Source organism: Pseudoliparis swirei, chromosome 6 (genome assembly GCF_029220125.1).
Source record: "Pseudoliparis swirei isolate HS2019 ecotype Mariana Trench chromosome 6, NWPU_hadal_v1, whole genome shotgun sequence".
Taxonomy (NCBI): Eukaryota; Metazoa; Chordata; class Actinopteri; order Perciformes; family Liparidae; genus Pseudoliparis; species Pseudoliparis swirei.
The window spans coordinates 16,094,737-16,117,759 of NC_079393.1; the positions used below are offsets into that span (position 1 = coordinate 16,094,737).

General features: G+C 43.4%; 1 protein-coding gene across 4 annotated transcripts in view; it reads right to left on the minus strand.

Moving 5' to 3' along the window:
• The window catches only part of LOC130195867 (genetic suppressor element 1-like), a 36,868-nt gene extending 14,804 nt beyond the window's left edge, over window positions 1-22,064 (minus strand). Inside the window, exon 1 of one of the 4 annotated variants that reach the window (XM_056417606.1) lies at window positions 21,974-22,064. In XM_056417606.1, the coding sequence (XP_056273581.1) occupies window positions 21,974-22,010 (37 nt within the window). In that variant the 5' untranslated portion in view covers window positions 22,011-22,064. Of the gene's footprint in view, window positions 1-543; window positions 631-5,347; window positions 5,382-6,363; window positions 6,450-21,973 lie in introns of those variants that run through there. The other 3 variants (XM_056417607.1, XM_056417610.1, XM_056417608.1) reach the window with 3 other exon arrangements.
• Window positions 22,065-23,023: the final 959 nt, after the last annotated feature.

The window sequence follows — 23,023 nt, forward strand, 5'->3', positions numbered from 1 at the left end:
ACACTCATAATATATTTACTTTACTTTATTAACTATTTTCCTTTATTTCTTTGGCTACTTGTGTATTTACATGCTGATAAAGCAAACTGAAACCGAAAAAGACTGAAAGGGAAAGAATGATGAAGAGAGTAAAAGCTCAGATCCTGACAGCCGTGTGTGTGTGTATGTGTGTTTGTGTGTGTGTGTGTGTGTATTTGTGTGTGTGTGTGTGTGTGTGTGTGTGTGTGTGTATCTCTGTCTCTGCTGAGCCCAGCAGTCAAAGGGAGAGATGATAAGACAGTTTTTATCGACTCTTTCTCTCCTTCCTTCCTCTCTTCTCAATATTTCCTTCCCCCTCTCTTCTCTATCTCTCATTTATCTCAGCACCCTGGAGCTTATTTAACAAAAGCCAATACACATAATCTCTTCGCTGTTTCTTGCTTTCTTTCTTCCTTTCTTCTCGTCACAGGCGATTCCTCTGATGTTCCCCATGCCATTCACAAACACAAACATACTAACATATGCATGTGAGCATAATTCAAACATGCAAACAGACACACTCACCCTCCCGCTCACTGTTCTCCTCCTGCTCGTCGTCTTTCTACTCCTCTGTGAGACTCTTTCTCTCTCTCCCTCTCAGCCTTGCAGCTGCTGTGTGGTCACGTGACCTCTTTTCTATCCACTTCCCTCCTCCTCCTCCTCTCTATCCACTTCCCTCCTCCTCCCCCTCCTCCTCTCTATCCACTGTCCCCCTCCTTCTTTCCCTCCCTCTCCATCTATCACCCCTTCCATCCTACCTCCTCCTCCTCCTCCTCTCGTCTTCGTCACTCTTTTTATCTTTCTATTTTCTCTGCTTAGCTGTCCCTTCTCTTTCTCTCAAACTGTGCTCACTGTCGTTTTCTTTTCTCTCTTCATTCTTCATCCCTCCTTCCTTTTTGCTCGCACTCGCAGGCGGTGGAGGTTGGTTGAGGGGTTGGAGGGGGGAGTAGAAAGAGGAGGAGGGATTAGGGTGATGACGGGGAGGGAGGGTGTGTGGTTTGAGCTCTGTGTGTGTGTGTGTATGTGCCTGCGTGCACGCGCGTGTGTGTATTTGTGTGTGTGTGTGTGTGTGTGTGTGGCAACGGGTAGTGTTAACCCTCCATCCATCACTCTGTCTCTCTGCTAGTCAGCTCTGTCTGCTTTGGGGACAGGGGGAAGGTGGGGACAGGGGGAGGGGAGGTGTCTGACAGTGACCTTTGACCCTTCACCTCTGACCTCTGCTGCCCAGGACAGCAGGAAGTTAGAGGGTGAAACATACAACAGCACTAAATACAAATTAAGACATTTAGCTCCCTTTAGGAGTCTTTTTTAAAAGTGACGACTGGATGAATCAACACAACTCAAAGGTCAGACTGCTTTGCACAAGGCTGCAATGCTCATTGCACGCTAGAAAATTACTACCTTGAAATATGCAAATTTGAGCTGAGGACAGTGCCAGACGTGAAAGGACCATGTTGTGGCCAGAAAGAAAAAATGTCTCCTCTGTGCAGTAGTCACTACATTCGGCTACATCTCAGATTTATCAGGCTCGACATTATCAGACTTAATTTTCAGCTCTTTCCGCTTCACTGTGGTTTGACCTGAAAGCTCGTGTTGGCATGATTCCAGTTAGCGTGTGACAAACAAGCTAACAAACTGTCAGCACTACCAATATGCAAACACATTAATGTCGCTAACAAAAGGAGAAGCTGTAGCATGTTACCATTGATCTCAAACAGAAACCAGAGGTGTGGTCAGACTGAATGAAGCTAACTTTAGAGGACGACTGTACACAAAGTCAACGTGAAGACACAAGTTAAATGGAAAAGATATGTTACAGTTAGCATAGCCAACTAACATTCACACACATTTCCTGTTAATACATCACATTTCCAATATTTACTAAGGACCAAAGTGACCAACTGACCATCGACCAACTGACGCTCCGGTGAAAAGATCCACCAACCTGCTGTCGCTAAAAAGATTCCTATGTACGCCACAAACTAATAAAACTGCCCGCTTTGCCAAAAAGGAAATCCGGGTGTAACTCCATTCATCCACACACACACACACACACACACACACAATCACACTCTGTTCTGCATGGTGTAAGTGATATAGGACATGTCGAGCCCTGTGTCTTTGACACTTTTTTTGTGTCTCTCGCTCTCTCTAACTCTCCCTTTCGCTCCCTCTCTCTCTCAAACACACACAAAAACAGACAAACAGCGACTACACAGGGAGACTGTGAGGACAGCAGGGGGGGACCTGCTCTGCCCCATCAGCTCATTAAAAAAACACTGTGTGTGTGTGTTTGTGTGCGTGTTTGTGTGTTTAAGGGGTGGGTCATTAGGATAGAAGAGGAGGTTGTAACACACCACCTACTCATTAACCCTCATCACGTTGGCATGTCTGAGTGTGTGTGTTCTTTTGTCGGGATACTGTGTTAACAATTAGACATTAAATTGACTCTCCTCATTTGTGTTTACGAACAGTTACCTAACATTAGACCAATCATGAGTGTGCACGCAAACTCTTAACACAAAACATGCTCTATTTAAGTTTTATTATATGATTATTTGGGCTCCCACAGCTGATACTAATCGTAACAACAGCTACTACTGCTGTTACAATAGCTGGCAGACTTTTTGAAATTCCTCTGACAAGCACACACACACTCAAAGAGGAGAAGTAGCCGAATGTTTTACAGCCTCTTAAAGTTGTCTGTAATAGCAGTCAGAGTGGCGTCAACACAGCAGTCTCCAGGGTTACTCCAGGGGCTGCAAAATGGCTTTACTAGCTCCAGTCACTCTGCAGCTCGCACAGAAACACTTAACACTTCCTTACAATCCATAAACAACGAACCCACTCTCCCACTCCGGCATCTCACACACTCACGAATACAGAAATAGGCATGCAAATTAGCATGAATGTCAGAGAGATGACATAAGTCAGAACAACAGAAACACATACATGTAAGCCATCCGTGTAAATGCATGCAATGACGGGCACATACGGAATTAGCTGACTCAAGATTGTGCGTCACAAAATGTATGTATGTGACCCCTCGGGACCAAACAGCCAGCTCGCATTTATGGTCCGGGGATAAATGGAACAGAAAAACCACATAGTGTGATAACCAACACCTCCAGCATTAAAAACAAACAGGAAGCAACATCCAAAGACACACTGGAGCAGAGAATTAGCAGCACACAGCAGGAAAAGAAACAATGGAGATAGGATGGGAAGCGTAGCAGTCATTATTCTGTTTTATATTAAACCCTGTGTCCGGTAGAGCAGAGCCATGTTTATTGTGCAATCATAACAGAGTCGAGATGTTGCTGAAAGGTCTGTAAATTATCACCGCAACAGCTTAGAGCAGAAATGTGGGCTGTCAGCAGACGGGATGGCTAGAAGAAAAACTCCTCCTCTGTTTTGTTCTCTCCTTCCTTGAACTCTCTTCACTCGCACCTCCTCCTGGCTGCAGGACACGTTTTGTCTTTCAGTGAACCCTTCTCCATGTCTCCAATCAGTGTACTCGTCTACGAGCATCTTGTCACTGCCTGTCGGATCCAGAAAGAAGATATAAATAGCAACTGTTTTGGGACCCTTACACTTTTCTGTATTTGTCTGCGTAATCTTTTCTTTGCCTTGTCATTTCCTCCTCACCATCTCTTTTTCAGTCTCCCTCGACAGCCTCTTTGCTCCGAGCCACTGATCTTTTCTGCAGCGCGTGGCTCAATCTCGCCTCTCTGATATGGAGATAATGCTAAAAGATAAAACTGAGGCAAACCAGTCTTGCTCTTTCTCTGTTGGTTTTGGCTCCTGACTGCGCCTGACTCTTGCCCACAGGTTGTGTGTGTGTGTGTGTGTGTGTTCAGCATTGGTGGCGTATACAGAAGGTCGTGTCAGACAGTTGACAGCCACAGTTCGCCCTCCTCTGGCCCGCGGTCGGCTCTGCTCACCAGGTGCCGACACCACGGTGGCTAGACCTCAACCATCTGAACCAACACAAGGGGGGAGAACACACGCAAACACACACTCGTTGCACAAAGCTGTGCAAAGACAAACAGACCAGCAGATGCACATAGACTGGCCCGTCAGGCAGGTGTTTGGTAAGTATAAAGTGCAGGGTGTAATTGAGGTGTGTGCTGCAAAACAACTATCACTGGAGTAAACAAGGATTCCAGTGTTCAAGAGTCACATTCAAGTTGAGTTTTGGGTCAGCAGATCAGAGAGGAGTTGAGGAAATCTAGTTTACAGAGTTTATGCATTATTTTGTCATATTATCGCTGCTTTAACCTCTTCAGCATTTGTTTTCTCAGATCTATATATACATTGTTATAGCATCCAGGATTACAGTTTAAGACCTGACATTTTAAATATCACAACAAAACAAACAATCACCAGTCCATAACAGCACAAAACCATCAAGGACAAAATAAGACTATTTAAATAATACAATACTGTATTTGAGGGTGAAAGTAAATACTATTTTCTAATGGAACAAAAAGGCTAAACAATTCCTAAAGTGGTCAAGAATTAACATTGAATGTGCAGAAGTCCTTAAAGAAACACCAGAACAGATGAAGAGTCCTCTGATAAGATTGTTTGCTGATTCCAAGTTCAAAACAGTATTATCTTCTCAATAAACCACTTCATCAATTGGTCAAATAATGAACTGAATACAAAGAAAAACCTTCATCACAGGTCCCATAGTGATATCTTGAGTTCTGTTTTGTCTGATTAGTCCAAAAACCAAGTCCAGGTCCAAATACAATATATTTTGCAATTATGTGAAACTTAGAAAAGAAGCAAATCCTAATAAATGATCTTAATAAAATAGATTAATTAAATAATTGCCTTATATTTCCTTGTTAATACTCTACGAACTTTGGATCTATTTGTATTGGAACTACAGGAGTTTTTTTAAAGAGTATGATTAGATTACTAGAAACAAATCATGTAGTAATCTACCAAATACACACCATAGAGGAATATGATTGTGATTCATGCTTATAAGGTTTGAACAATTAATTTACCAACGATACATAATTTAAAGAAATAAAAACACTGGGGTTAATCCGAAGTCATGGAGTGTATGATCTGAGTTTTCAGTATCCATATGAGAAGGAGGGAGCTAATTAAAGAGATTGGAGGTTTACTCGGTAACCCCTGCTGAGCAGCTGGTCTACGGCAGGTCAGGAGCAGCACATGGCGCATAGAACGCGCGTGCGCGTATGCGTGTGTGCGCGCGTGTGTCTCTCTGTGAGTGTGCGTGCCTGTGTGTGTGTGTGTGTGCCTATGTGTGTGCGCGTGTGTGTGTGTGTGTGTGTGTGTTGAACTCCACCTGCAGGCTGTGTACACACACAAAAGCGACGTGATCCGCTTGACTGCTGCTAATGCGCCCGGCGGCGGATCTATCTCAGCCAAACAATACAGTCGCTGTTAAAGGTCCCGGATTAAAGAGCGACTCCTAACTCCCATGGGTGCTGTGAGACAAACCATTACAAGGAGACTGGGTGACACACCATGGTGTTTCAGGTCTGTCTTCCTTGTCAGTTAAGTTTACCAAGAGCAAACAGGGGCGGTGTATAATCAACGACAAGTTGGACGAGAAAGATGACATAACAAGGGACCACAAACCTCCTACAAGCCTCACCTTCTGCGGCTGCGTCAAGACAGACGTAGTTAACGGAGTAGAACAGGAAGTGATCTATTCTAATTTCAAAGTAAGTGCAAGTAACGTTCCCGATATGAATATAGCCTATAGGCCTACGATGTAGAAATATTAAAGAGACGAATTGCGTTTTATTGTGCTTGAATTATCATGTCAATACTAAATGTGGTCCTGTTATGAATCAACGTACTAAACGCAAATCGCGCTTTATTTTGAAAGACGTAACCAGAAGCAGTTTTCTCCTTCTGGCCTGACATTGTTCGTCAAACTGAACCAGTTTGACTGATAACACACACACACAGTATTGTCGACTGATTTAATCACACAATGCCCACTTTGACTGTTGTAGTCTACGGCAGGTAGTCTTAAAATAGCCTCGAGGAGAAGCATTCCCTTCCTCCAACAGACTGTAAAGTGAGGATATCTGCCTACAGACTGCTGACACAACACAAACAGCATATAAAGCCACAACTGTCAGGTAAGAGAGATTAAAGACGGTCATAAGGGAGATACAATCAACTTTTAGCATTATCAAAACAATAATTTAGTCATAATTTAACAATTCAATCCGACGGTAACTCCAAAAGAGCCTATACGCATGACTGAATGACTTTATTATTCACTACAACAAAGCAAACATTGCGACGTTTTGAAGCCGACTAAATTACAGGAAATTGACAACTTACCGCCTCACAAAGAAAAGACAATCCTCGGGTTTTGTGCATCCTTAGATGGGTAAAGTACAGTGGGTCTGAGCAGCGATACAGCTGTGATCTCCCCGACACCACCACAACACGCACCGGTGTGATGATGTGGAAAGAAGAAGGACAACACGTTAGCTGTCGAGAGAGAGAGAGAGAGAGAGAGAGAGAGAGAGAGAGAGAGAGAGAGAGAGAGAGAGAGAGAGAGAGAGAGAGAGAGAGAGAGAGAGAGAGAGAGAGAGAGAGAGAGAGAGAGAGAGAGAGAGGCGGGGTATGAGAGGGGAGGGAGGGGGAGGGAGGAGGGCGAGCACCTGCTCCACTGATGCTCCCTGGAGGGATGGAGGGATGGAGAGAAAGAAGATGTGGCCCCAGACTGCTGATACCTCGCTGCCTGGACATGTTAACTGGAGAAAATGAGATCTGTTAAAGTCAGCTCCTCCTGCTGCTGCTACACTCACACAACTCCTCATGATGATACTACTATATTGATCTCCAGCTGATGCAAGAACCCACTCTACTGCTGCTATACCTCTGTCATCCTCATCATCGTCAGTAGAACACATATCTGGTCTGGTGAAGAAGAACTCCTCACTGTCACCTCACTAGGTTGTTATTATTACTAAATATTTGCCGATAGCATTTAGAGTCAAGTTTCTGCGACCGGATGAACGCAAGTCCAATATTTTATCGCAGTTTTTTGCACAAAAATCAAACAGCATTGATGACAGCTGTGATACAAACAGTAAAGTTGGCGACTTTAAAACAAAAACAATGAGCTGAAAGACGCTGAAACACTCATCCCACTCACACTTATGGGTCCATATACAAGCGACACCTTTCAGATTACGCACAGTCAACTATCCATTATAATAGATACACAAATATGGTGTGTCACTGCAGCCTAAGAAGATAAAGTAAAAGTTTAAATAACATTTTCTGTCATTATTTATTCTCCTCAGGATCAGGAGTGACAAATTAATCTTAGATTCTAAAACACATACAGGACAAAATATTTTCAAAGCACAAACATACTGTATGAAGAATCTAGTAATAACATGTTTTATTACCATTCATCTGTCATCATATGCTATAAACTCACTCAGCCTGCTTCATTTAGTTTAATATTTCAACATCTCCCCTGGGCCTCTCTGTCTGTCTCCCGGTCTCTCTCTCTCTTTCTTAATCGTTCCTCCCTTCATCTCTCCATCCCTCTCTCCACGTTTCTCAAGCAGCTGCTCCACTTTGCAGCTATTTAACAGCTGTTTTGCATCGATTTGCGCTTCCAAATGTAGATTTCTACCTTGTCCATCTTCTTCCTCCCTCTCACTTTTTATTTTTCCCCCTCTCTTTCATCTCTTCCACTTGCATATCTAAGTAGCCAGACACACAGTAGCACCAAACAGCCTTGATGTGTTTCTAAATGAATAGACTGTCTCCTTCGAGTCTTTCCCTGAGATCGTTCAGTGATGAAAAACGCTCACACACACACACAAGCATGCATAAATGCAAACTGGCAGGCATGCACTCTAATAGACACACACATGTGCGCACACACGTACACACATGCACCCAGATTAGTGGCACCCTACTTCCTTACTTTTCGATATGGAAACTAGAATGGGCACTCGGTAGAGCGCATACCTTCGCATATCACTAGATTTGGCAATGAATTATGAACATGTTGGCATTAGTTGCATGCCAATTGGATAAAAATTGACCGTGCTATGGTAAAAAGAAGATTTTGACCTTTTCATGACCTTGACCTTTGACCCGATTGATCCCAAAATCGAATCAAATGGTCCCCGGATAATAACCAATCATCCCACCGAATTTCATGCGATTCGGTTTAATACTTTTTGTGTTATGCGAATAACACGCATACAAATAAATAAATAAATACACGGCGATCAAAACATAACCTTCCGCATTTTCAATGCGAAGGTAACAACAAGTACTGAAGGAAGCGGTGAAAAAGAAAAAAGTGAGGCTCCTCTATAATCCTCAAATCCCTCTCTCTTGTACCCAAACCTACACAAAAGGAGAGATGGGGAGTGAGCGATTGTGTGTGTGTGTGTGTGTGTGTGTATGCACAAGCGCATGAGTGTGTGTGCATGTGTGCGTCTGTGTCTTCAGAGACTCGTCAGACTAGCTTGACATGATTTATGGTTTGGCTGTGTACTGCAGGCAGACACTCAGTTTTCTCTGAGGTGGGTGTCTCACCTTCATCCTTTGTGACCTATACAGGTTGCATTTTGTGTGTGCAGGTGTATGTTCCTGTGTGTGTGTCTGTGTGAGTGTGTGCGCGTGTGTAGGTGTGTGTGGGAGTGTGCCTTTGAGAGAGGATAAACTGTCAAATGTACACATGAGCTTGTCTGTGTACGTCTGCAGGTGCATGAAAGAGAGGATAAACTGCTCTGTGTATTTATGGTGTGTGAGCGTGTGTGGGTGTGTGTGTGTGAGCGTGTGTGTGTGTGAGCGTGCGCGTGTGTGTGTGTGTGTGTGCGTGTTTGTACGCAGTGTTGGGGTCAAAGCGCACAGCAGTGTGCGTTCTCTAGGTGGGTTATACTTGGCGGAGGACTGTAGGATCCCCCATTAAGCAGCGTGTAAAAGAGGCCAAGCACAGAGGCCATTATGAACTCCGGCAGTAATAGCTCCAGGAATGCTGCTGCCTCTGGAGACCTGGTCATTAGCCTATTCCTCTCTCATGAAGCCCTCTATCCATCACACACGCAAGCATACACACATTTGTATGCAGACGCAGCCACAGACAAACACACACATGCACGGTGTGTTCCCGTCTCCTGCTTTCTAGCCCTCTGTCCATTCATCTCTGGTGGAGAAGAGAGCCGGGGATGGGGCTTCAAGAACAGTCTGCGAAGACACCGCAGATATCTTCCAAAATAAACACTCACACAAACACACGCTGTTCGCACACGCACACAGATGCTCATTTACAAAAGCAGCGAGGCATAATATCGGCCATGAACCCAAACCGCTGATTATTTAAATGTATTCCTCCGTCCCCATGCAGTGAAAGTGAGACGCTGTCGCAGCCTTTTAGCCGTGGTCAGGTAGGAGACCACAAACAGAAACACCGCCACATACAGTGGCGCTACGCGGCTGGACGAGCGTTACAATGGCAACTAAGTCCATCATCAGAGCGTCACACAAACACACAAACACACAAACACACATACACACATACACACATGTCCACTCTGTGACCGCGAAGACGAACTGAGGCAATGAGGAGGTGATACCCTCTTTTTTTCAGGCAGCTGTACACACACACACACACACATACACACACACACAATACAGGGTAATGGTCACAATCACCCTGCATAACCAAGTGCACGCACCACACGTGATACACACACACAACACAACAATATCACTATTGTATCACCAAACACACATGCTGTGAGTGTGTATTTACTTTCACCGCTACTAACTATAGCCAGAGTAATGAAGGCATGTGCATGTCCACACACACACATACACATTTTTACACAGACACATACACACACACACACACACACACACACACATTGTGTATCAGCACACACAAAGCAAAGGAGCAAAGAAGAGATACCCGGAGAGGGAGACACTGGCTAAGGTAATGCTGGAGTCAGTCGCTCTGTCCTAGGGCATAACACACACACACACACTCACGCAAACACTCACACACACACACACACGCATACACACACTCACACACAGACACGCACACACACACACACTCACAGACACACAGTGCTGTAAAGATAAGCACTAATCCTGTTTATTACCTCCTCCCTCTCTTCTCTCTCCCCCTCTCTTCTCTTATTTTTCCTGTCTCTCCTCCTCAAGCCCATTTCAGCAACACACACACATTCCATGCACACACAAACACACGCGCACACAATGTCAGTTTACTCCTGTGATGTTTGTTGGCCTGGGGCTGAGACGAGGAAACAGGGAGGGGAGTGTTGATGTGCGCAGCTCTTTTCTAGCTCCAGCTCTGTTCACGTCCTGCAGAGAGAATTACCTTCCCTTTGTCTGTGTGAAGGGGCTGCTGCCTTTACCATCTGTGCAGCGGATACAGTGGCAGTGTGTGTGTGTGTGTGTGTGTGTGCGTGTGTGTGTGCGTGCGTGTGTGCGTGTGTGTGTGCATGTGTGTTTGTTTGTTTGTCTCTGTGCCGCTATAATCTTCCAAGATCCGGTGTCTTTAAGGGCACATTTTGGGCGTTGAGTACCGGTAAGATTTAAGGTTATACTTGGTAGTAATACAATGTTCTGGTGCTTTCCATTGGGTGAAGAGTGTTCAGTTGCCATGAGATTTGATATAGATACATTTACATTTTTTCTAATACTTCAATGACTTCTTGACCTTGGAAACAGAATTGACATGTTAGGACAATTTTCCATGAGTAAAGGTGTTTGTAATGTACATCTCTTTTCACAACCATGTACATTCAGCATGTGGTCACATTATTTGAGTTTTCTTCATCACATTTGTGAATTTTTTTCAGTTTGAGACCAAAATCAACTCCTGTTTCTCAATGGATTACTTAACCTTAATTATCTTTTGACATTGAACAAATATAAAGGAACAATACATCAAACCTGACATTAAAGCAGAGGAACATGGGGGGGAAATCTTCAACAAATGTAATATACACAGTCTCATTCCTTCTTTGATACTTTTTGCTCTTTACTTTTCCTTGTTGTCTTATTTTTCTCCTCTTTCTTTACCCGTCAGCATCACTCCTCCCATATGTTGTTTCCTCCACCTTCCTCTCAAACTGTCCTCATTCGTTGATCCCCTTTTCCTTCTATCTCATCCCTTTTTTACTCCTCTATTCGTGTCCTGTCTCAGAATGTTTCTCCTTTCCCCCTTTTTCTCCTCCTCTCTCTCTCTCCCTCCCCCCCCCCCCCCTCTCTCTCCCTTTCTCTCTCTCCAGATGGGTGGCAGGGAGTAGCAGCTTGCTGTGGTCAGGCCAATTATTTACATAATCATGATCTCCCACTTAACCACATGATCCCTTACCTGGGTGTGGGCAATTAAAGCCGGCATCATAATGCAGATTATGCTAATACAGTCGGAAGCGAAACACGGTGGCGTGAGATCACACATGTGCAAACACGTGCCCTGTAACTCTGTGTGTGTGTGTGTGTGTGTCAAAGTATACGTGTGTGTGCAACAGAATGTGGAAACATGTTTGACAGCTTCTTGATTTGTTCTTTTGTTCCGTTGTACCACGTGCTGTCCATAGACTGTCTAAATGTCAGACATCAGACCACAGCTGAGACAATAAAGCTGAGACTGAATGTTCCTCGATATTAAAGGGTCAGTTCACCAAAATCACTCTCTAAAGAAATCTATTTCTCACTATGGCTTTGGATTTATGAGCTGTCCACACCACGCATCGTAAATACAAAGTGTATTGAAATGTGTTAACAGTGATCAACGCATTAACAAACATAACCTTCCGGCATTTTCAATGCGAAGGTAATAATTAGATTATGTCATGGATACTGGACACTAGAACTCTCTGTCAGCAGTTTTCATTAAAATCTCAAATCAATAGCTTAGTATCTATGCCACAAATACTTGTTTTAAGTATTGATTCTTGCTTCAATAGGATCAATGCACAAACTATAGATTTGAGCATCTCTATTGGTGTATCCATGTACTCATTGGTTCAGAAAAGACACATAGTAAACATTAGTGTTAATTATCATGACAGAGGGCTGTTAAGAAAGGAGATTCTAGTGTAACTTCGTACAGATTATATTTAATGTTGTGGTATCTCGGCAACAACAACATTCACCTCCATTGTATTGGAGGGACAGCTAACATTATATGGAAAGACTGTAGGTTACCCTGTGTGTGTGTGCGTGTGTTTGTGTGTGTGTAGCTGAGTAGCTGCTAACATGGTTAGGTGGCAGACAGAGCCATGGCCCTTGTTGATCAACAGGCTCTTCAGTAAAGTGCTATCATTGATTGTGAGTGTATGTGTCTTTGTGTGTGTGTGTGTGTGTGTGTGTGTGTATGTATGTGTGTGTGTGTCATCACATCCCTCCTGGCTGGAGTACCTCACCAGCCAGGACACATCTGCATTATGAACCATACATGCCCAGTCTGGTGGGTATTGCCATCTAACTGTTGGTAACCAGCTCTCTGCAGAGCCCCCTCGCTACACACACACACACACACACACACACACAAAGACACACACTCACACACACACACACGCTCACACTTGCATACACACTGACACATTCAATCAATTAAGTTTTGACATGGTTCATGAACATGCAGATGGTGCAGGACCAGCGGGGCAGAGGAGTATTCTCCCCCCCCCCCCCTCCCTCTCTCTCTCTCTCTCTCCTCCAGTGTAACTCAGTCCTGTGTATATGTGTGTGTATACATGTGTGCGTATATATGTGTGTTTGTGTGTGTGTTTGTGTGTGTGTGTGTGTGTGTTTGAAGGAGTCCACCGCCCACCTCGCTGTAAAAGATATTATTGCTGGAAAATTTTAGCTGCTGTATTTTCATTTGGCTAATCCTTCTGCCATCTGCTCATTATCATACAACGCGCTGCTTATTACAGTTTTACTCTGCATGTTAGCGTATGTGTGTACTTTGAGCATGTGCATGTATGTGTGTGTGTGTTTGTGTGTGTGTGTGCCTGTGTGTGTGTGAAGTGTGTGTATGTGTGTGAAGTGTGTGTGCTCTGTGCAAAATGTGTGTGTGTGTGTGTGTGTGTGTGTGTGTGTGTGTGTGTGTGTGTGTGTGTGTGTGTGTGTGTGTGTGTGTGTGTGTGTGTGTGAAGTGTGAGCTACCATGAGTTGTCGTTATCACCTCGGGTCAAATTCTGCTGGCATTTCTCCCATTCTCCCTCATTTAGTGAGCAGTCAGGCTGGATGCACACCTGTGTGTGATTGCATGTGTGTGTGTGTGTGTGTGTGTGTGTGTGTGTGTGTGTGTGTGTGTGTGTGTGTGTGTGTGTGTGTGTGTGTGTGTGTGTGTGTGTGTGTGTGCGTGCGTACCTGCGTGTGTGTGTATAGATCGTGAGTTTTGGAGTTGTCGTTATCGCTTCGGGTCAAAATCTGCTGGCATTTATCCACTGTACGTACGTGAGTGTATGTGTGTACGCGTGGTGCAACCCTGTATCACAAAAATTACGTTCCCCCAGACCTAAAATGCAATTTGCAGTTACGTTTGACTGAAACGTATTTCTCTCCAAATTACGTTTGACTGAAACGTATTTCTCTCCAGATTACGTTTGTTTTTGACGTATTATAATAACAAATACGTCTCTGATCAACGTATCTTTGCCGTTTGTTATCTCTCTTTTCTACAATGCTGTTATGAATTGTAAAAAGCGTCCTCTAGTCTTATTTATTATTATGTTATATATGTTGTTTCGCCTGCGTATTCTGACAGCAATAAGCGTTGTCGGATCATATGAATTGGCGTGAAGACTTACTGCTGGTGACTCTCCTTTATTTTCTTTTTAGGTGACAATACATTAATTAAAACTCGTAAACTATCACCACCTCATCACCACCTTAACAGAGTCAGTCCCATACGGGTCAAATCAACTATTAAACTTGTTATAAAATGCGCATCTGTCCGTAATCTATACCATAAAGTTCGCATTTTAACCTAAAAAAAGTGCGCTTCCTTGTTACCTTTCAAAATAAAAGTCCGATTTGTCTGTTAAGCGGAAGTAGTATAAAACGTCTATATTTATTCAAACAATACAATATAAAAGGCATACATCAAAATCAATAAGGAAAATGCTGAACAGCCAAACAACTCAAAACAATAAACCCTTCATGGGGTTATTTACAGGGCGTGTTTACTTCTCATCAAACAAAAAGAGCAGGTATCTGGAAAAATCTGGGAAATAATTTGGGAATTGTTAATAAAACATGATTTACCCTTCAACTTCCACTGATATGCATGCAAACTAATACATCGCTTCACACACACACACACACACACACACACACACACACACACACACACACACACACTGACAGAAACACATAGACACTCACATACGTACACACACACACAGGCAGAGACACACATACTCACACACACAGACACACACTCTCATACGCACACTCTTACACACACACACACACACACACACACACACTCACACACACAGAATGACAGACACACACAGACACACACACACACACAGAATGACACACACACAGACACACACTCTCACACACAGACACACACTCAGACACACACATACAGACACTCACATACATAGAAACACAGGCAGAATCACACACACACCCACACACACCCACACACACACAAATACACACACACACACGCATACTCTGCAGACTGACCTTTGACCTCCCAATTGTCTCTCAGATATAACCCTTCTGCTATATATTAAATATATTATATTTACCTAAATATAAGACTTTGAGGTCGTGGGGGGAATCCCCTCCAAAAGATTCACAAGAGAAAATTGTCACCGTGCCAATAACCCTTGTACGATCCTTAAAACCAGTCTTTTAGTTAATTTTGCACACTTTCAATCAACTTAAAGATCTGGATTCTTTTCAGATTCAAAGAAGGGCATCTGAATATGATATACCCTACAGTTTTGGACCGATAGCTCTGAGCTAAGGGCCCCAAAAACAGGTCTAAAGGGTCAAATTGGGCCTTATTCTCTTAAATTTGCATATTTTTTGACAAGTGCAAAAATGGCCATAATCTCCTAAATATTAGTCCTGGAAATCCCAAATTGAACACAGACACTCAGGACAGAGCCTACAATGAGGTGATGGGGTGAAATTTCCTCCGAAACACCCACAAGAGTTAATTGGCTGTCTGAAATCCAGGACTTGAAGAGCGTGTGTGGTCTAACAAATCTGAGACCCTGTTGTGAGTTTGGGCTGATTTTAGCTTCTTTTTTTCTAAACATGTCAGAGCTTAGCTTTCTTTTGCAGGTTGTAGCCCCTCCCAAATGGGTCCCAACCATGTAGGCTTGCCACATATAGCACTTAGCATCCCTGCTTGGGAAGGGTTTAAAAACCCGGAAAAAAACAAAATTCCTTCCTTCAAAGGTTAACAACTCCTCAAATGTTTGTACTATATGAATGTGGCAGCTGTGTCTGATTTGGCCTCGGCTGCTGGTGATTGGCAATCACTCAGCAGCCGAGGCCACCCTTATAAAAGCTCCCACTCGAGAGTGGAGAGGGGGAGGTGAGCAGAGGCACGTGTTTTGCGGTCTGCTCGGTGTCGTGTGTGTGCGCCAATAAATATGTCGTTGAACGAAACGTCGTGCTGTCTGGCGGATCCTTGGTGCTGGGAGGGGAAACCCACGGGTGGCGGCCTCAGGCCTGCTACAATGAACAATTTCAATTGTATTCTACCCCATTTGGGAGTGGCTACAACCTGGAAAAGAAAGCTAAGCTCTGACATGTTTACCCAATTTGACCCTTTGGACCTGTTTTTGGGGCCCTTAGCTCAGAGCTATCGGTCCAAAACTGTAGGGTATTCATATTCAGAGGCCCCTCTTTGAATCTGAAAAGAATCCAGATCTTTAAGTTGATTGAAAGTGTGCAAAATTAACTAAAAGACTGGTTTTAAGGATCGTACAAGGGTTATTGGCACGGTGACAATTTTCTCTTGTGAATCTTTTGGAGGGGATTCCCCCCACGACCTCAAAGTCTTATAGTTAGGTAAATATAATATATTTAATATATAGCAGTAGGGTTATATCTGAGAGACAATTGGGAGGTCAAAGGTCAGTCTGCAGAGTATGCGTGTGTGTGCATGTGTATTTGTGTGTGTGTGGGTGTGTGTGTGCATGTGTGTGATTCTGCCTGTGTTTGTATGTATGTGAGTGTCTGAGTGTGTGTCTGTGTGTGAGAGTGTGTGTCTGTGTGTGTCTGTCATTCTGTGTGTGTGTGTGTGTGAGTGTGTGTCTGTCTGTGTGTGTGAGTATGTGTGTGTCTCTGCCTGTGTGTGTGTGTGTACGTATGTGAGTGTCTATGTGTGTGTGTGTGTGTGTGTGTGAAGCGATGTATTAGTTTGCATGCATATCAGTGGAAGTTGAAGGGTAAATCATGTTTTATTAACAATTCCCAAATTATTTCCCAGATTTTTCCAGATACCTGCTCTTTTTGTTTGATGAGAAGTAAACACGCCCTGTAAATAACCCCATGAAGGGTTTATTGTTTTGAGTTGTTTGACTGTTCAGCATTTTCCTTATTGATTTTGATGTATGCCTTTTATATTGTATTGTTTGAATAAATATAGACGTTTTATACTACTTCCGCTTAACAGACAAATCGGACTTTTATTTTGAAAGGTAACAAGGAAGCGCACTTTTTTTTTGGTAAAAATGCGAACTTTATGGTATAGATTACGGACAGATGCGCATTTTATAACAAGTTTAATAGTTGATTTGACCCGTATGGGACTGACTCTGTTAAGGTGGTGATGAGGTGGTGATAGTTTACGAGTTTTAAGTAATGTATTGTCACCTAAAAAAAGAAAATAAAGGAGAGTCACCAGCAGCAAGTCTTCACGCCAATTCATATGATCCGACAACGCTTATTGCTGTCAGAATACGCAGGCGAAACAACATATATAACATAATAATAAATAAGACTAGAGGACGCTTTTTACAATTCATAACAGCATTGTAGAAAAGAGAGATAACAAACGGCAAAGATACGTTGATCAGAGACGTATTTGTTATTATAATACGTCAAATACAAACGTAATCTGGAGAGAAATACGTTTCAGTCAAACGTAATTTGGAGAGAAATACGTTTCAGTCAAACGTAACTGCAAATTGCATTTTAGGTCTGGGGGAACGTAATTTTTGTGATACAGGCATTTTAGGTCTGGGGGAACGTAATTTTTGTGATACAGGGTTGCGTGGTGTGTGTGTGTGTGTGTGTGTGTGTGAAGTGTATTTGTTTGAATGTGTGCTTGCATGTTGGATCTCACATCAAAGCGTATTGCTGAATGTAAACATCACGAATATTGCATGTATATTGCAATATAGCATGAATATTTGCCTGTGTGAACTTTTGTGTCTGTGTGTGTGTTTGTGTGTGTGTGTGTGTGTGTGTGTGTGTGTGTGTGTGTATGTGCGTGTGTGTGTATGTGTGTGCATTGCAGGGTGTACATGTGCTTTAAGTGAATCTTCTGTTAATTAAGAGCTCATTAGTAACAGCAGCTCTTTGACCAATTAGGGCTGCTTGCTTGCTCACTTGTTTGTTTTCTGGTTGAAACATTACCAAACATATTGTTGTACTCATTCCTTTTATTTTATTTGGGTTTATTTTTCTTGTCTCTGTAGGATAGAAGAAGAAAATGTTTAATCATTTTTATTCTTTTGTTTAATGTTTAAAGAAAGTCTCCCACCTCCCACATGACGTGTGCATGTGTGTGTGTGTGTGTGTGTGTGTGTGTTTGTGGTTTTTTATCTCCTTTGTGTTATCAAGCTGTTGTCATGGTCTTTTATTCATCTCATTAATAACAGTGCCCTTGAGGTGGAGCACTGTGACCCTGTATTCATCGGCACGCGCTAGTGAGTACAAACACGCACACACACACATGCAGACGCGCGCGCATATACACACACATACACAAAATTAACACCACACAAGAGCCTGACAGCAGCTTCCGTTGAGGCAGCACCCATCTCAGTGCCGTGCATAACACACGTACAAACATACAGGATAGAAATATGGCCAAACACATACACTTGAGTGCGTGCCAGCAGCTTCTCCTCCCACTGAAACGTAAACACACAACACCTCATGTCCTACTTAAAATAAAAACTCAAAAGCAGAGATTGAATTCTGGCTCCACAGCACAGAGACCGTATACAAGGCAGAGCCCACCTGGCACCTTCACCAAGGTAAAATGAAAGACAAGGAGGAGAGAGACGCACCACTAACGTATCCTCAATAAGAGTTACACAAAACCACTGGCCATGCGAGACATTCATAGATACCACAATGTGGGCATTTTTGTTTTAATTACACATTTCCTACTCTATTTTGTAATTTGCCCTTTTGCTCAATGTCACTTCAACACTTCTATGAACGATCACATGCATTCTGCAGGTCGCTTGAGGTCATTCCTCTTCTGCGGTAAGAAACAAGTATTTATTTGTTTAGGTAAAACTGCTGCTGGGCAATGGGGGAAAGATATTTGGAGTGAAGTTATGAAATGCCGTACTCCCAGTACAGCAGCTTAAAGTTGAGTGAGAAGTGTATGCGTGTGTGTATTGTACAATGTGTGTGTGTGTGTGTGTGTGTGTGTACGTTCATGTGACATCTGCCGTAAATCATAAGCCACAGTGTCCTTGTAGCTATAACACATATCATGGAAATCAATGCAGAGGTCAAGTCGAACACAGCTACCCGGCCCCCGAAAATACCACAGCAGCCAATAAATATGGCAGGCTAATACACACGTCAACGACCCGGCTCTCTCACCTATTGACTCGCCACATATAATGTGTGTGAGCATGTGAGTGAATGCATACATGGACAGAAAAACACAAATGTCATGAGTGTGTGTTTGAGCCCAGTTCGACCTGCGTTGTGAGAACTGGAGATGATCTCAGCCGGCTGTGCATCTGTGTAATATCTGGTGATTTATTCCCTATTTTTCTTATTGTCTGTGTGACATGTGCCTTCATTGTGATGCACACTGTAGTGTATTCTGAAGTAATCCAACATTTACTGTCCTCCTGCTGTTAATTCTCACTAGAGGGAAAAATGTGTTAATCCACAGCTGAAAATAGTCCCCAAAAATACACGTACTCCCCTTGAGCAACGTTTGTTATAAGCACAGTGTTCAAATAAATAGCTTAGCTATTGTATATAAAAGTATATAATTGTCCACAATGTTAATAAATTAGATCCGAGCTGCCACAGAACAGTGGAGGAAGTAAAAAACAACAAAAATAAAGAATATTGCGTGGCGTATCCTTTAAAAACAGTTAGTTTTATTTATTTCATAATTTACAAACTCCCAGCAGCCTTGATGCACCTTGTCATGGGAATACATCCTGGTTTAAAAAAATTAACATTTATTTGAATAGCGATCATCTGACGAGTCACTGAAGGAACAGTAAACTCCTGAAGTGTGTGTGGCGCAGACCACCGGGGGGTCCAGAAAGTGAGAGATAGCAAAATGCCACTTTCTCTTCCTTATGATACCATGTTAAGGTCACGGTGTGCTCTGGGTAACAACGCGTGAATGCACCACGCACACGCACACGCACGCGCACACACACATGGTATGTAATGTCTCCTTAGACATTTATTCTTTATTTTTTATGGTTTTATGATATATTTACATGTATATAATATTTATCATGAACCTGATTTCGTATTATCGTTTCTAATCTCCATTCCTGTCTCATCCTGCTCTGCTCCACTCCTTCTACCCTGACTAATCACACAGTAATCACTCCAAGCACACACACACACACACACACACACACACACACACACACTCTCTCAGAGAGAGAGAGCGACACACACACACACACACACTTTACCCCTCACCCCCTACATTGTCAAATGATCATTGAGGAGCGAGCGTGTGGCTGACAGTGTCTCCACAGCAACGGCAGTTAGGACCAGGAGGGGGGCTGGGGCATCTTCCAGTGTGTAAATGATGAGAGCACACACACACACACACACACACACACACACAAAGACAGGCGCACACATACGCACACACATCTAGGAAGGTGCTAGCTATGACGAAAACCTTTTTACACATGCATAAAAACACACTCATGCACACAGATAATGAAAAGTACACACACACTACACAGGCATCAAGCAAGAAATGGAAAAAAGAGGATAAAGCGAGAGTGGAGGGAGGGAAATGAGTGGAGAGGAGAGGAGAGGAGAGGAGAGGAGGGAGGGAGGGGAGGGGGAGGGGGAGGGGAGGGAGGGGAGGGGTTGCTTCCTGGAGAGATGTTCTTCTTCCTCTCGTTCACATGCACACGCAGAAATACACGCACACACACAAATATACAAACATTGACAAAGCACCACATAATCACTCTGATTCAATCATTTATGAAAGCAGATGTATAATTCAAAAACCAGCATGAAAGATTCACAAGGCAAAGAACATTGTTTAATCTGCCCTCCGCCCTCTAATTCCCCCATCAATCCCTCCCTCTCTGCTTCTCTATCTCTCTCTGTCTCTCTTTTCACCTTTTGCCACAGCAGATTTTTAATCATTGACCACAGTCTGGCCCAGACAACTATAGGTCAGAGATCAGGGTTAAGGGTCGGGGTAAAGACACATGCCTTCAAACGTTATCCTTCTCATCAATTCCTTTACTGCTTAAATCTATAAAAACCTACTTCACACATCCTTTCTTTCCTCCTCACCTTCTCTTCTTCACGCTGCCTTTTCACTGACCTCTCCCTCCCCCTCCTTTCTCTTTTCAGTGTTGTTCTGTCATGCTGCCATCAGGCATGTTTAAGCACCTTTCTCAGGTAACCTCACACCTGTCTCCACACTGACACTGGCTGCACTCTCTTCTACATCACACCTGAAAGACTAAACAGACAATAGACGCTCAGGCTGTTCGGCTGCAGCAGCTCCACAGCAGAGGAGAGATCAGCCAAGCAAATAAAAACCACACAACCCGCAGAGCAACCTTCATGATGACACACTCTGAGGGCAACACCTCACTTAAAAACAATTATTGATTAAACTGTAAATTGTTGTCTGAATTAATTAATTAACTCTTTGGTCCAGAAGATGTCAGAAATCAGAAAATGCTCTTCACAATTTCCACAAGCTCAAGTTGGCATATTGAAATAGTGTTGGCCCTCCAACAGTCCCAAACCCCAACATTTTCAGCTTAATATCATTGAAGACTATGAATCCTGGCAAATATTCTCATTTTATTTTCTGCATTTATGCTTTAAAAAAGATCGACGGATGATTAAAGTGTTTTGCTGATTAATGTTCTGTGGATTGACTCATACGTGACATAGTTGAGTCGTCGTTTCAGCTATGTAACATTTCAAGTTTTAGTCAACCGTATAGGCCACATCCAAATATTTAAAAGATCCCATCTCTCTTTGGGAAACTAGTAAAACAATAGATTCAAGATTTAAGGGTGTACACAGATATGTTAAAGAAAATATCCACATTTTAAATATACAGTGATTTACACATAGGAGCGAAACTGAAAGCATGCAATATATCTTTTGTTATTTTGACTGATAAAATAAATCCTGCTGGAAATATTAACAATAACAGCTGTAGAGAACTCATGTCGTTGGCTTTCCTGTTTAAGAATAATGATGAATTTATATCAAAATATCATCAACACGGCGGCTGCTGTGACTGCTCCAGAGCCACAGGGTAACTCTCCTTACCTGGTAGAAGACTGTAAATCAATGTGACATCACTCAAGCTATTAATTATGTGTTGAAAGAGTGATTGAATGAAAGGGAAATGTACTCTCTGAGCCATGTGACCAGCTCACAGTTTGACAGCACGAGGAATACCAGCCCAGAAAAATGAAAGACTGTATAAAAGTGGTCTTACCTGGTAGGTAGAAGTGTGGAGTCTTTAAACCAAACATGGTCCTGGATCACTCCTCCACTGACTGAGAGAAGAAGAGGCTACAGGAGGTGGGGAGGGGGGATCGGGCTGTAGGCGGCCGGGTTAAGGAGCTCCTTGTTGGTGTAAGTCATCAGACGGCTCCCTCCTCCGGCTCTGTTTGGGCCCTTCGGGTGCGAGGAGGGATGAGGGGAGAGGTCAGCTTCTGTCTAGCTCCCTCCCCTCCTCTTCACCCTCTGGACTGAACCTGTGTCGAGCGAGCAGGTAGAGGGATCACGGGGAGACAGAGCGGAAGGAGACGCAGAAGTACAGCGATAGAAAGAGAGAAAACGAGGAGGAGAAACCGCTCCACAAGCTGAGGCTGGGTGACAGTGTGCTCATGCCATCTTTAACGGAGGAGCTCGCCTGAGAGGGAGAGCCTCTGAGAGAGTTGGGAGGGTGACACGGAGGATAGGAAGAGGGGGGAGGGAGTGAACGAAAGAGAGAGTAGAGAGAAAGAGAGAGAGTGTTCAGCCGGCGTCCTCTCCTTTTTTTTTGTCCTGCGCTTTGTAATCCCTTCCTTGTTATTCATTCAGCGGCCTCTTGCTCGTTTGCTGTATAATGATCTGTTTTTCTGTGCCTCTGTTCTCTTTTCTGTCTCTATTCTTGCTTTATCCTCCCTCCTTTGCCTCAGTCCCACCACTGACTGCTCAGCTCATCGAGCACAGAGGAGGAGGAGGAGGAGGAGGAGGAGGCGGAGGAGGTGGAGGAGGAGGGAGAGAAAAGAGGGAGGGATGGAGAAAGGAAAAGAGAAGGGGAGGAGAATCATAAGACGGATGAGTGAGGGAGAGATGAATGAGTTTATGTGAGTGTGTCGCGCACCCATGTTTGTGTGTGTGAAATGTGATAGAGGAGGAAGGAGGTCTTAGTTGGCATGTGTGTGTATGAATGTGTGTGTGTGTGTGTGTGTGTATGAATGTGTGTCTGTGTGTGTGAACGTGTGAGTGTGTATGTGTGAGTGAGTAAGTGAGTGAGTGAGTAAAAAGAGATTGAGAG